Below are 15,010 nucleotides of genomic sequence, written 5' to 3'. Positions count from 1 at the left end.
TATCTCTAGCCTGGCACATAAAGCATTTATTCTTTTCTACCTATTAGTTACTTACCTACTCTCTGCATCTAGAAAATGTGGGAATCATGGGAATTCTCAGCTGCTGTATTATACCTATACAGGTGAAACTTTCAGAGCCAAGGGTAGCAAAGGCCATAGAAGATTTACTTCAGCATCCCCTGACATGGTGTAAAGCTTAGATGCCTAATGTAAGCATATGCTACATATACATAACTTATTTCCCTAGTTTCTGAGTGCCACAAGTACTTAGAGTCAAAAAAGTTTTCCTTAGTAAAGAAGACTGTAGTTTGCCTGAGGTGCCATGGCTGGCAAGTAGTTTTGTATCCCAAGTCTAAAGTCCTTATCTTGAGATCATGTCTGTGGCTTTGTCTCACCTGATAGTCTTCAGAGCTTCTTAGTACCAGGACTGGAGGGGCGACCTCAGCCTAGACATGTAAGAATGATAAAGCTCCTTTTTTTTTTTTTTGCAGTAGCTGAGACCTGTTGGTCTCTGTCAGTGGCCATCTATCCATGGATAGCCAAGTGGATGACATTTCCATTCAGGCTCTTGTTTTTGTAGTGATGTGGGACTCGGTACTGTGTATAGAGGTCAGAGCCCCTTCTCCCTCTGCTATTTAGCTGCTCTATGACTTTGCTGGCCCAGGCACATTTACCTGACTCTTCCCCATGCTGCCTTTCTCACCAGGTTGGTGAGATTGTTCATGGGTTTGCTGGATGATGGAAAAGCACTTAGTCTGAAGCTTGGAGTGTGAAGAGAAGGGAATTTGGAATCGAGAAACCTGGGTTCAAATTTGTGCTCTTATACAAATCTCTTCCCTTCTCTGAATCTGTTTCATCATTTGTAAAATGGGAGTAATGATAATTAGACTACTTTCCTTTATAGGGAAAGTGCTCATTTAACCTTAGTGCCCTTACAGAAACATGAGAAGTTGGCTTATTGTGTGGTCGTGGTGTTTCTGGGTTATTGAGGAGAAGGGAATTCAGCTTAGTAAGCCTTTGTCAAGTGAACAACTTTACATTCATTCAGTAAACTTTTATCCAGCACCTTATGTGCCAGGAACTGTGCTAAAATACTTTACAAATTATATTTCATTTGATCCTCAGAACAATCAGATACTGTTATCTTGGTCGTCTTGAAAGTTGGAGAGACTGAGACAACAGGTTAAGTGGCTTACTCAGGGTACCCTAGTAAGTGTGTGAGGCTGGCGGAGGGGACAAAGAAGTAAAATGGGCTCCTCTGGATCTGCAGGATCTTTTGGAAGATGGAAGGTAGAGTCATTATGGTACAAGCTTCACTTATGACTTTCAGAACAATTGAAGTAGACACCCTGGGAATTGGGCATGTCATAAACTGATAGGATGATGGCTCTGTCCATTAGACTTCCTTGCCAGTTAAATAATCTTTTTTTGGTTATTTTCCTTTTCTGTAACTTCTCCAAATCCTATCTTTGGTCTACAAGTTGGGGAAGGGATGTGATCTTCAGGAGCTGCTGATCCCAAACCTCGGAGCAGAAGAGGAGTTTTTGGAAGGTTTAATGTCCTCTGATCATGGCTTCCACGTCATCCATGGGCCTTAATGTCTGTGAAGCAGAGCATAAACTCTCGCAATGCTAATTGGGATTGAGCTGGAAACATTTTGAGCACAGACCCTAGTGATAGTGTATTGGAGGTCCAGTCTAAGATGAGAGAGGCTGGCCACAAAAGGGGGGATTTTTTCCCTTTTCTTTTTTGGCCCACAGTACCTCTTGAACAGTCTCCTGAAGTGGGGAGAAAGGGGATTTTGCTAAAGTTTTGAAATGAGAGGGTTTGGACTGGGAGTGTTTGGGACATCTGCCCTCTTGGATACTCTGTGCACTTTCACATTCCCAGAGGCCGTGGGTCATCAACCCTCCTGTATGGTTGTATGTGAAGCCCTCTTTGCCCAGGAGGGGGGACGCCATTCTGACCAAGTGGGTGTGTGAGCCGCGCTCCCAGAGGGCAAGAGCCTTGTTTACTTCTTAACATCCCTCAATGTTTGAAAGAAAGTGAGGTTTCTGCAGATCCCATGTGAGGCCTGTGGTGGAAACGTGATTCTGACTGTATTTTGGGGGAGGGAGGAGAAAACAGACGATTTTATAGTCGTGGTTTGGTTGGTGAGACTGTTTCTGTGAATGATAAGGCCAGGCAAGTGTGTTTGGATTGTGTCTGGCCCTTTTGAACTCAGTTCTGAAACAGAAGGTGCCCCAGACTTGGAGGCTTCGGTCCGAGCTGGCCAGTAGTCTCTGTGACCAGAGACCGATCTCTTTCCCTCTTTGGACCTTGTTCTTCTTGATAAAAGGCAGCGCTTAGTGAGATGATCCTGGAAGGTTTGTTCCAGCTCTAAATCCTCGGGCCTGGGACTTGGACATTTCGTAAAACCCTGGGAGTCCTTTCCCTTTCAGAAGTCAGGGGTGGAGCTTGGCAGCTCAAGCTTGGGTAGTGCAGCTGTGTGAGTGTGTGTGTGTGTGTGTGTGTGTGTGTGTGTGTGTGTGTGAGAGAGAGAGAGAGAGAGAGAGAGAGAGAGAGAGAGAGAGAGAGAGACAGAGAGAGAGAGAGACAGAGAGAGAGAGAGAGAGAGGCAGAGACAGAGAGAGAGAGAGAGAGAGAGAGAGGGAGACAGAGAGAGACAGAGAGAGAGAGAGGAACAGAGAGAGAGAGAGAGAGAGAGAGAGAGAGAGAGAGAGAGAGAGAGAGAGAGAGAATGTGTCTATATGTCTGTGTGTGTGTGTGCGCACCCATGTGCACATGCACACATCTGTACAGACTGTCCCCGTCTGTCTTACAACATCTGGCCCGTTTGGTTCCTTTCTGGGTCAGAGTGCTCTCATTTTGCATCTGGTCCCTTGCACTGCCTCCAAGTTGGTCTCCCCATTTTTTGGCTCTCCATCTCCTGCTCAGCAAGCAGCAGATCATCAAGTTCCAGCCTTATTCCAGCAGCTTCCTGGTTCCCTTTTGCCTCTGAGATAAAATGCAAGCCCCGGTGTTGGACATATTTCGTACGACTCTCATGCATTCCTTCTGCATTCCAGCCCCATCAGCCTGTGGGATGCTCTGCTTGTGTGCATTTGCTTGGACAGTACCCCCCACCTGGGACACCCCTGCTCTTCATGGCTGTGCTTGGGATGCCTGACTCTTGTCCCAGTCCCCTCTAGTGCAGTGTCCTTCCCCAGGCCTTTCCTGGCCTTCCCCTCCCCCAGCATTATCTATTTATTTTGTATTTACAGAGTTGGGAGCGTGTTTTTCCCTCAGTAGAATGAACACTCCTTGTCTTTGTGTCCCCGGAGCCAGCACAGTGCCTAACTCCATGCCTAGCCCATAGTAGGGACTTGCTAAGTGCTAATTAAATAGAATTATTTCAGTCCTTCTTTGTAAGCTTTGCTGCTATGGTGAGAAAAATTCTTATGATATTTCTGTTTTGTCAAAGGTGCTAGAGATGATTGTTTTCCCTGTTTTTCCTAAGGAATTTAAAAATGTAGTAGAAAGAATGCTGGATTTGTGTTCAGAGCACTTGCCCTGCTGTTTATTATGTGGGTGACTTTTGGCCTCAATTGTCTTTGCCTCTGTTTCCCCCTTTGTAAAAGGAGATGGTTGGACCAGAAAATCTTAGAGCTCCTTTCTCAGTATAAATCTGTGATCTTGTGGAACCTCTTTCCTATATTAAGTTTCCTCAGGAAGTGAGTTTGCCCTGGTTAACTGCCATGTCTTAAAAAAAAAAAATCCCAGCTGACACTGGGGTTTTAAAAAGTAGCTGGGAGGTCCATCTCCCTGCTTTTAGGCAGGCCACATGGAACTCTTGCCAAGTATAGAAATAGAAAGCCTGCTAGAAAGCAGTCTTTAAAAGCCTTCAGAGGTGGGATTCCACTTTCCAGCTGCTTTAGACTCTCAACACTGGGCACTTGGAGGAAGTTTTTCTTTACATTCAACCCAATTAAAATGGAATTGAATGTTGCAGACTGCCGGTCCATCCAGCCTAAAGCTCTCCTCCTTCAGCATAGAGCTTGTCTCTTTGTGCTCCAGGGCTGGTGGGGTGGTGGGAAAACCAGAGCGATAAAGGCCTACGTGGTGAGGGTGGGGAAAGGGGCTAAAGATCATTTAGATGCAGAAAAGTGCATTTAAAAGTGGAGCCAAGTGAAGGCCAGAAAGCACTTGTCCAAGGTCACAAAAGTAGTGGCAGAGCCAGTCTGAGCTTTTTCCCCTCTAAACTCATTGCTTTTTTTTTTTTTTTTTTTAAACTAGATCTGTCTCTAGACCAAGTCCAGATTATAAAAGCTTAAATTACTGTCAATCTTTTATAGATTTCAGACTATAATTTTAAAAAGTAATCTATAATGAATCTAAAACTTTAAGCAAAAAACCCCAAAAACAAACCTATTAAAAAATTTTTTTTTAAGAGACACTTCCAACATATAGAAACTTTACCCTTTGTAATGGCCATAGAGACTTTACTCTTTTGTGTCCCAAAGAGTGTCCTAGACAGCTGGATACTCTTAGGCCACCCTATACCTGACCAAGAAACTGCTAATGCTAGAGCATCCTCACCCAGTGGCCATCCAGCCTTCACTTACAGACCTCCAAGCAGCAAAGGACCCTAACTACTTCCAAGGAGGCCTGTGATGCCATGCCAGAATTTGGCTCTCTATAACTTCTACTCTTGGAGGCCCTTCAAATACCCAAAGACATTAATTGTTTTTAGGATTATTTTTATTTTGAAATGAACACCAAATAAAATGAGCATTTTAAAATACCTAGTAGAACAGAGAAAAAGAGATTTGTATGAGAAACTGTGAATGTTTTGTAGTTTGTTTTTCTTTTTAAACATATCAATTCAATGTATTACTTGCTAAGTTGTTCTGCTTGCCCAAGATTCTTGTTGGTCTTCCTTCGGTTCACTTGAAGACATTTATCCTTTTCCTCTGATGCTTCTCCAGGCTGCACATCCTTAGTACCTTGTATAGCTTTGAGACCTTTTCCTGTTCTGTTTGGGATCTTCTTAAGGGATCTTCTGATGATAGTTTGGCTGAGTGAGAAGCATTCCCCATAGCCTTCCTTGTGTTAATTTTGGCTCTTGGCATTGTGTATGGAGGATGATACATAAGGGAGAGGAAAAGGGATTTGAGACAAAAGTGTAGAGCCTTGAGATTGAAGGGACATAATAGCTAGCATTTATATGATATATAATTGAGGTCGCCTTTTTTGATCTTCACAAGAACCCATTGAGATAGGTGTTATTATCATCTCTCATTTTATATATGAGTCTGAGAGAGGTCAAGGAGCTTTTTCAAGGTCACATAAGAAATAAGGGCCTGAGGCAGGATTTGAACTCAGACCTTCTGGATTCTCAGTTCACTAAGTCATAGTATATGGTGGTGTGCCTCTTTCCTTTAGCTTGCCTATTACTTAATTGAAAGGTAGTGACTGCTCAGGAGCTAGAGCTACAAGTAGATTGGGACTCTTCCTTCATAGACTAGACTGTATTCTTTGAGGGCCATTGAATATTTGAGACACGAGGGCCATAAAATACCAGAGCTGGCAGAGACACAGAAACCATCTACCTATTTCACAGATGGGCAAACAGAGTACCAGAGGGGAGAAATGACCTCCTGAAGCCATTCTGAAGTGAATTCTGAAACTGGTTTACTTCTTTTTTTCCCTGGAGGCCTTCTCTTTCCTCATAGGAAGCTGACCTTTCTTTCTTAACTGTAGTTAATAAATAAAGAATGAGCTGTTCTGACTTGTGGCCAGTTTCCCCCAAAGAATGCTGCTTGGTTTTCTAAGACCCTTGTGACTGGCCCATAGGTCACCTGCAAACTGACTATATATGGCGGTAGAATAAGGGCACCTGGGAAGGAAGAGGCCCTCCTCCTGGGCCTTAGCAAGTTGCTTCCTGTCAGTGAATTTTCCCACTCCCTTTGTGAGTATTTTGTGGGTTATTGATAGATGGGTTTTTTTAAGGGATCAGACTGGGACCAGGAGTTTTTGTGGTTGGTTGTCTAGGCTCCCCTCTACCCCGAAGAAAGCCTGGTTCAGGCTTCTACTTGCCTCTCCCTACTGACTAACCTCCTGGGCCCAGGCCCTTCTTCATTCTCTCTACTGGAGCTGGGCCCCATGGCTCTCCTTGAGCCAGCCTGCTCAGCTCTGGCCTCCTCGGGCTCCTGCCCTGAGACCCTAGACCCTGATGGGTTGGCTTTTACCACAGTGTGCTGGAACCGGCCACCCCAAAGCAGGGGGCCACAGTGTCTCTCCCTCCCCGAGCTGGCTTCCTATTGTGGCTGGCTCTGCTCTGAAGTCTTCAGTGGCTGCCTTCAGTGGGCGTGCTGGCGGCCAGTGACCCCTTCTGCCTTCCTCATACTTTTTTATATTCCTTCCTCACACTTTGCTCCAGCTGAACTAGACAATCCCTGCCTCTGGAGCATGCTTGGGATCGCTGTTCTCTTGACTTTACTCCCGCTGCCTTCTCTTCCTGAAATACCCTCTCTCCTGCTTTCCCCCATCATCATCTGTCCCCATTCTTTCAAGTCCAGCTGCATTTCCGCCTCCTACAGGAAGCCTTCCTGGATGCTTTTATCCTTACCACTACTGACCTTTTCTGCCTTTTACCCTTAACTCTGGGCCTCCCCAAAGGGCTGCTGAAGACTAGCCTACACTGTGTTACTCCCGGGGGGCTGTAAGTGGAATCTTATGCACGCCGCCCCTCCTAAAAGGCTTACTACAATGCTTTGGACACCGTGGGTGCTTCATAAATGTTTGTGGCTCTTGTGGTTTGTGCTGAGGACTTGCTGGTAGAACTCCAGCCCGAAGTGGGGGCTCTTTCTCCTGTATCCTTGAGCAAGACAAGGGGCACAGGAAGGACTGCGCTGGTTCCTTCTTTGGGGGAGCTGGGTGGGTCACTGGGCAGCACTGGGTCAAGCGTCATGGCCTCAGACACTTACTGGCTGTGTCTTCCTGGGCAACGTTGCTCTGTCAGAGCTTCCTCTTCTACAACATGGGCCTACTAGGAGTCTTTACCTCCCCGGGGTTGTTGTAAGACCAGATGAGAATGGTGAGACAGTGTGTGTAGGGCAGGGGTAAGCACTCTGTGAATGTTAGCAAGTGTTGTTATTACTCCTGGCTTACCAGGACATGTGGATGTTCCCTGCCCAGTCCATCCTTTGTCGGGGGTCACTGGATGGGGTTTGGTTATCTCCTGTGATTTCCCATGAAGCCGTATAAAGAATAGAGGCACCTGTGGGACTCATGCCTTAAAGTAAGGGGGAACCAGCTTTCCTTCCATCTTGCCCTGACCCCCAGGGCTTCCAGAGCAGGGAGAAGGTAGGGAAGAAGAAGGGGCTGCACTCATCCCCTTGGATCATGGCCACTGTGGTTACAACAACTTTTCTGGGAAGAAAAAAGCAATGTCCGTGAGCCCCTAGTTTTGAGAGCCTGATGTTGGCCTGCCACCGAATGCACACTCATTAAGACAGACGGAGTCCCTTGCATTGCTAACTGTCTGATCTGACTTGAGGTCTCTGAATTCACTTGTGATTGTCCCGAGTCCCTCTGAAGCATGGGGTGTGAGGCCTCTTTGGACAAGCCAGGCTTTGGGGAGGATGGAGACTGGTTATTATCTCCCCCCCCCCCCCTGAGGCTGGGGTTAAGTGACTTGCCCAGGGTCACACAGCTAGGAAGTGTTAAGTGTCTGAGATCAGATTTGAACTCGGTCCTCCTGAATTCAAGGCTGGTGCTCTATTCACTGCGCCACCTAGCTGCCCCGACTGGTTAAATCTTAGTCAGTGTGTGAGGCTCTGGGGAAGACAATGAGCCCTCGTGGCTTGAGGCCAGAAGAGGGCTCTGGAAGCCAGGTGCTTTTCAGGGCTGCTGATGTTATCTGAGGGGACCCTTTGTGGCCAGAGGCCTGGAAGCTTCTGCCTGGGGCTCATGCTCTGGACCAGCTGTGGCTGCTGCTGCTTTTTGTCCATTCTTTCCCACAAGCGTTTATTTAGTGCTTGTTGAATGTGCTGGGAATGAAGTGAGAGAAAGGAATCAGCCCTGCTCTCAGGGAGCTTCCAGGATGTACCATTTCCAGTGGCATTTCAGAGATGCTGATTTGGGAGCATCCTGCATGAGGGCCCGAGCTGTGTGAAACAAGCAGCTATTTGGCCTTCTCCTGTCAGCCTGGGGACTGCTTCCCTTTCTGCAAGTGTTTGGGGGAGCCTCTGGAGACGCCCTTCTCAGAATCCTGGCTTTAAATGCATAAAATTAAATCCATAGCATGACAGTTTTAATACGGGTCTTGAAAGATGACAAAATAAAGTTCATGGACTGCAGGTAAAGAATCTAAATTGAGAAGAGATCCCAGAGAGATTCAGCAATCACTATAACTTGGACAATCTTACTAGCCTTGACCAGGTTCCTTTTCCTCTGAAACTCAGTTTTTTGATCTGTGAAGTGGGGGTAATGGTGTAGACCTCAGTTGAGTCACAGAGTATTTCTGAGGAAACCCTGAAATCCAGAAACTTGAGCTGCTAAGATCAGATCAGATAATAGATATAAAAATGTTTGGGTCAAAAACAAAGCACTGTACAAATTGTAGCGAGAACTTTATTTCAAGCAGATGGAGTTTCAGATGTTGCCCTCACAATAGCTCTGTAAGGGATATAGGTCAGTTATCATTTACTTCATCTTATAGATGAGGACAGTTAAGATCACAGAGGCTGTCTCAGGACTTGAACCCCAATCTTTGGGAATTCAAATTCAGCTCTTTCCCTAATAGTATCATGATGCTCCTTCTCATGAGCAGCAGCAGCACCTTTTCACAATGTGTAGTGTTTTAAGGTCCACAAAATAGGAAATTATTATTCCTATTTTTAATGTTTTTAAACTATGACACCATTTCTGTAGCATTCTAAATAATAATGCTCAAGAAATAGAACAGCGTAAAGAGGTTTGTAAATTATTTAAAGGAATTCCAGATATTTCCCAACCTTTTGAGGAGGAGAATTCATTTCAGTTCAATAGGCATTTCTTGAGTGTTATCTATTGAGCACTGTGCTAACCACTGGGGTTACAAAAATAAAAATAAAGGAGTCCCATTCCTCCTAGAACTTAGACTGTGGAAGAAAACTGACTTGTCATTTCTCCAAAGCCTTGACAAATGCTCCTTCACCCCACCTAGAGAAATGGGGGAGCAGCACTGACCTGAGTCAATGGCAAAGCAGGGGAGACCAGGGACCACTGCTTGTATCTATGCTGCTGCCTTTGAGGCCTATTTATGGAGACCTGCAGATAAATCTTCACCATCTGCTAGGGTGGCCCCTTACTCCGGTCAGTCAGTGTGACTTTGGATTTGTAGGGCATGGTGTGACAGCCTTGACTTGTTATCAGGCTGTCTCGGACCGAAAGTGGTTAGTTATGAATGCCCTTTCCACCCCTCTCTCCTCCTCGGATTTCCTCCTGAGAGGGATTCCAGTAGCAGAAGTAGAGCGTGATTCCTATGAAGAAAAACACAATTATGTAAATCCCACTGTAGGAGATGAGTCAGGACACCCCCACAGTTATTCTGTCCTTGAGTTGAATTTAGAGTAAGGATCTGTGGGTTTGAGGAGAGAACTTTCAGTTAAGCTCTAGAAATCCCAGGGATTCCCAGAGAGGAGTCTGTTGGGGCCACAAACTGGTTAACCTTCTAAATGAGGAACAGAGATAAAGAAATTCACTTTTACTGTTAGCAGTGCCATTTACTTTAATGTCCTAATTACAGCAACCTGAGAGTTAGGTACAGGAATGTTTATTTCCATCACAGAATGTTAGAGCTGAAATGACATGAAATCCAATATTTACTGGGCAGGCTGTCCTTCTGTGCTATGACAAGAAGATCCATTCGGCTTCCATGTGGAAGATCTTTAGTGATAGGGAATTCATGGAGTTGTAACTAGGGCAGGGCCATCAGGCCTTTTCCTCAGGTTTACTGATAATCGTGACAGTCCTTTATCAGGGCCCAAGCAGAACTTAATGTCAATTTCATAAAACTGATTAGGCCCAAGAGGAAGCTCTCAGGTACTGGACTTCTTTTCCTACCCAGACCTCCTTCCTCACTCCTGTCTTCCTGAACCTGCCCCCAAGGACTTTGTCCCAGCTTCTCGGAGTCTTTGTTCCTTGTGTCACTTCACCCAAGTGATAACTTGCCAGAATTCCTAGTGATGGCAAAGGGAACTCACTGGCTCTTGAAATCGCCCATTCCATTTTTGGGCAGCTCTCATTGTTAGGGGCTTTCCCCCATTAATTGAATTGAAATCTGCTCACCCTCTAGAACAGAGCAGGACCAGATGAGTTTTCTCTTTAGCCTGATAGGCCTTCATACAATACTTAGCCAGGGGTCACATTACTTCCTAAGTCTTTTCTTCTCCAGGACAAACACGTGCACTTTGTCTCAGGGGTCCTTGTTTGGCCTGCTCTCCACCGTCCTGGTCATTTTCCTCTGGACACACTCCAGTTTGCCAATTAGGATAAAAACTCCTCTGTTCTGTACCAGTCTGCAAGATGCACCCGTCTGCTTTGTAAAACTTTTACATCATCTCCTAAGTGAAGGAGATCATGTTTCTTCTTGTTGACTTTGTCTGACAGTTTATAAGAAATTTCTGCACATTCTGAGGGTGTTTTAGCATCCATCCCTGAGCATTGGTGGAGGTGTGTGTGATGGCATTGGGTATCGTGGCATCCCAGCAGGCCTTCTCTGACCCGCCAGAGTCTGGCTGGCCCAGAGTGCCTTCCCTTTGCTCCTTTCTGTGTCTCACAGCCTGCCTCGTGAGGGGAGACCCTACTAAGAGAGTCTGCGTCTCCCAAAACCTGAGGCTCAGGTTCACCCAGCAATAGCTTGCTAGTATTATAGACTGTTAGCCGGGAGGGGCCTTGGGACCCTCAGAGCTGGCAGGTCCTGGCCCATAGACAGGATGCTGTCGGAGCCGGGAGGGGCCTTGGAACATGAGATGTTAGAATTGGGAGAAACCTCAAGAACACAGGACAAAGCTCGTCAGAGCCACACAGGATCTCGGCGTTCAGGACTGGGCAGAGGGGACTTTTTGAGATCATGTTGCTCAGTTTCTAGTTTTTTCCAGGGGGAGAAATTGAGGCCAAGAGAAGGCAGCTGCTTTGCCCAAGGCCATGGTGAGCTGGTGGCACACAAGGTACTTGAAGTTGGGGGAGGGGGAGGGCCAAGAGGCCCAGGCATAGAGTCAGGAGAGGAGTGCAGACTCCAAGTTGTTCCGCTTACCGGCTGCTCGATTTGGCCAGATCGCTTCCCTCCTCTGCACCTCAGTTTCCTCCTCTGTGAAATGGGAGGTGGCAGTGACATGGTCTCTGATGGAAAGTGCTCTTTCTTCTGTGACAGGCTGTGTCCTGTCAGTGCAGAGCTGCCAGCTGGGGATGACTTATACCCATGGGAGCACGTGGTACAGCCTCCATGGGCATGAAGGGAGGGGCTGGTGCTTCCTTCTCCAGAGGGGGTATCTGTACAATGCCGTCCAGAGGGACTGTGGCCTTGGTCAGGGAGCCCCCACACTACTGATATAATCATAATCAGTAATTATTAACATGTTTTGTACATATAATATGCTAAGGTTCCACCTGTGTTATCTCATTTGACTCTCACAGCAATTCTATGAAGTAGATGCTACTAATGTCCATTTTCAAATGAGGAAACTGAGGCAGATAGTTTGAAGTGACTTGCCCAGGGTCATGCAGTTAGTAAGTATCTGAGGCCAGATTTGAACTCAGGTCTTTGACTTTAGACCTGATTCTGTCTCCATTGTACTCCTTGGCTGTCTCTTAGCGTCATGGGTAACTAGGTAATCCCAGGTACGCCGACTCAGCTTTAGGTCCAAGGCCCTTCTTGCAGTTCCTGGAACTGTCAGTTCAGTTGGTGAGACGTGGCCTTGGAAACACCCAGCTTAACGGACCTCCTGTGTCTGGGGATTGTTCTGATTCTTCATCTGCTCCTTGATTCATATACTCTGGGCTTCCCCCAGTGTCCACATGCTTTTTTCCCTGCCCCTGCTGCCAGTATTTCTCTACTGGGCTGTTGACCTCAGGCCTTCCATTCTGGGTCAAGTGGAGAAGTCCTCCCCCTCTCTCAGCTCTTCCTTGACTTACGGGGAATAAGAGGCAGGGGAAGTGAGAGGAGAGAAGTGGGGATTGGACCCCTCCTCCGTCCCTCTGCTGGCCTTTGGACAGTGATGGTTGGAGAGAAAGGAAGCCGGGGTCGCCTCTTTGGAGGCATCAGGATGGATGTCTGTGTCGTTTTGAAATAAAACTTTCTTCTGCTCTCACTATGCCTGAAGCTCTTAGGACCCAACATAGGAGGGTGCAGTATTTGCATAATGGGGGGACCAAACCTGTGATTTCAGTGGTTAAGAAACTTCCTCCTATCAGTGCAGATCAGGACCTGCTCAGCAGCTCACTGACTTAGAGAACTGCATTTCCTTAATGTCTTTTTAAAAAAATTGAGCTAGGTTTTGGGAAAAAAGTGAAATTATTCGCAAGATTTCTCCTTCTCCAAATCCTGTAATGTGTTTGGGGATGTAAAGGTATGTGCTCTTCCTTAATTTCTCTCAATCTCTCTCTCTCTGTCTCTCTCTCCACACACACACATGCCTAGATTTGCATGCATGCACACGAGCACATAATACACTGCCCTCTTTCAGAACCAAAACCATTTAAAATACATGTTTTGAGAATGAGCCCCTGCTGCTGCCCCCTGGGACTCTCCTAAATGCCCCAGCCCCCCGCCCCCCTCAGGGCCGAGCACACAGGGCTCCCCAGTGGGCCTGCTGCAGGTGTTCCTGAAAGCCTGGGCCAAGCTCGATGGGCCCCACGTGACCCCAGGCTGATTCCGCTCTGGCTTTGCTGTAATTTGGCACCATTGTTGCCACAGCTGTCTGCAGTTGTGTGCTCATTTTGCCTGTCCTCTGCAGTGAAGATTACCAAGTTTATTTTGAGGCATGAAATTTCCTGAAATGGGAGATTCAGAAGAACTCAAGCAGAAGGGAAAGAATAAAAAAGCAGTTGGAGCTCTGCAAGTTGGTCTGGGAAAGAGCTCTGGGTGTCGGAGGGACTGATGGAGGTTCTGTTGTGTTAGAAGTTGCAGGAGGGAGAGGTTTCTTTTTTCACCTTCATGGAATAAAGGAAAACAGGGCAAGGTTTGGGTTTAGGGAAAGCAAGCTCTTCCTCACTCCAGGGGCGGTGGGTGTCTGGCCCAGGCAGCTGCACCCTCAGTGTCCGCTCCAGGGAGTCCGTGGCGGCTCCGGCCCATAGAATTCTCACTGGCCCAGGTCAGGCGGGCGGGCTTCTCGTGAAGGGCTGTCCCCGACGCCGCTCTGAGCCTGGGGCTCTTCCTTTGGCCGGTCCTGGCTTCCCGCGTGTCACTCCTGGTCTTGGTTCATGGTTCCCTCTCTTTGCCGGGGCATCTATGGATTTCTAGGGCTCTTGGGCTCCCTCCTACCCGCTGAGTCCTTCCCTGTGGATGGCGTGTGTGAGAGCTGGGGGTGGGTGGGTCTCAGGATGGGGAGGGAGAGCTGGGTCCTTCTTAGAGAGGTGAGAGGCCTAGGAGCCACGCGGCTGGCCTGGAGTCGGACGGCGGTCTGGCTGTGTTTGGCTGTCACCCCTCGTCCCTCTTGTAACGTTCTGTTGTTTCATTTGTCACCTAGCTTTATGCCAGTACATACGGGCTTCTAAAGCCAGGGATGGCAGCAGCCCTTTCATTGCCAGTACAGCAGAAGGTAAAGACCAGCTCGGCCCAGAATGACCAGAGCTTTCTGGTGGTTCTTGTAGGTGGCTCTCTGTGATGTCTTGTGCCTTTGACCTTCTAACTTTCCAGCTCCTCTGGGAACTGTTAGTCTGCCTCTCTCTAGGTGGTGGGTGCTCTAATGCTCTTCCTTCTGTTTCTGTATTTACTTAATAATTTTTAAGTTTCACAAGCCTCTAACCCAATGGGGAGGGGAGACAAGAGAGGAATTCATGGGATTTCATGTTTCTGAATTGATAAGATGCCTCATTTGATTTGCTTATTAAAAAAAAAAAAAGACAGCACACCAAAAATCTGTTTTTCTATAACTCTTGTATCCTTTTTGTCTCTTTGTGCTTTTCGGAGATGTTAGAAATGCAGATTGCATTAGGATGCAAAGCAATTTATTGTTTTGCCCTGTTGCCAGCGCAATACCAAACAAACAGGAACCAGCTTCAAGCAACTTGTGTTCCCTGGGATTGAGTTTCCTTCATTCTCATAACTACCCTCTGTCATCCCTACCCACTCCACACCCAAAAAAAAAAAAAAAAAAAAAAAAGTAATGGGAACTACTGGGTTTGTATTTTATCTTCCCACTGTAAAGAAAAGCACAGACAGATAGCAGTGTCCTATATAACCACTGCTAAACCATTTCTGCTTCCTTCCTGCCCTAATCACCTCGCTGCTCTCCTTCTTGGCTAGATGTTGGCCCACTAACCCTGCTGCCTTCCTGCCTCTGTTTGGCTGTGCGGCCCACCTCGGGCTCCTGGCTGCCCCGAATGAACTCTTCAACACTTTTTCACCATCTGTTTTTCCCCCCAGGAGAAAATTTTGAGCAGACACCCCTGAGACGGACATTCAAATCTAAGGTTCTTGCCCGATACCCTGAGAATGTGGAATGGAACCCTTTTGACCAGGATGCGGTGGGAATGGTGAGTACCAAGCCTGGAGAGCTGTGGAGACTCCGACCCGGGGCTGAGGGCTTGGAAACAGTGAAAGCTGATCTGGCTGTAGTAATCGGAGGAGGAGGAGGGACCTGAGCGGCCCAAAGGCCCCGGGGTTGCTGTGACCACAGACCACATCTGTTGAGGGTTGACACATGCTGACCCAGATACATTCTGCAAACAATTGCAGATGGCTTGGCCTAGTGATTCGGGGCCTGGTCCTGTAGTAGAAGCAAGCCCCGGGCTCAGATCTTACCTCAACTTACTTACATCTGCT

The 15,010-nt window shown here is 47.1% G+C and overlaps 1 protein-coding gene across 3 annotated transcripts in view; it reads left to right on the top strand.

Moving 5' to 3' along the window:
* Positions 1-15,010, top strand: part of DENND5A (DENN domain containing 5A) — an 88,031-nt gene that overhangs the window by 21,111 nt on the left and 51,910 nt on the right. For 2 of the 3 annotated variants that reach the window (XM_074274859.1, XM_074274858.1), the window contains exons 2-3: positions 13,713-13,784; positions 14,612-14,721. In XM_074274859.1, the coding sequence (XP_074130960.1) occupies positions 13,713-13,784; positions 14,612-14,721 (182 nt within the window). The remainder of the gene's footprint in view (positions 1-13,712; positions 13,785-14,611; positions 14,722-15,010) is intronic. The other variant, XM_074274860.1, reaches the window with a different exon arrangement.

The sequence above is a fragment of the Sminthopsis crassicaudata genome, chromosome 6, assembly GCF_048593235.1.
Source record: "Sminthopsis crassicaudata isolate SCR6 chromosome 6, ASM4859323v1, whole genome shotgun sequence".
In the NCBI taxonomy this organism is placed as follows: Eukaryota; Metazoa; Chordata; class Mammalia; order Dasyuromorphia; family Dasyuridae; genus Sminthopsis; species Sminthopsis crassicaudata.
The sequence above is the reverse complement of the archived record's forward strand: the minus strand, read 5'-3'. Positions and strand labels throughout refer to the sequence as shown.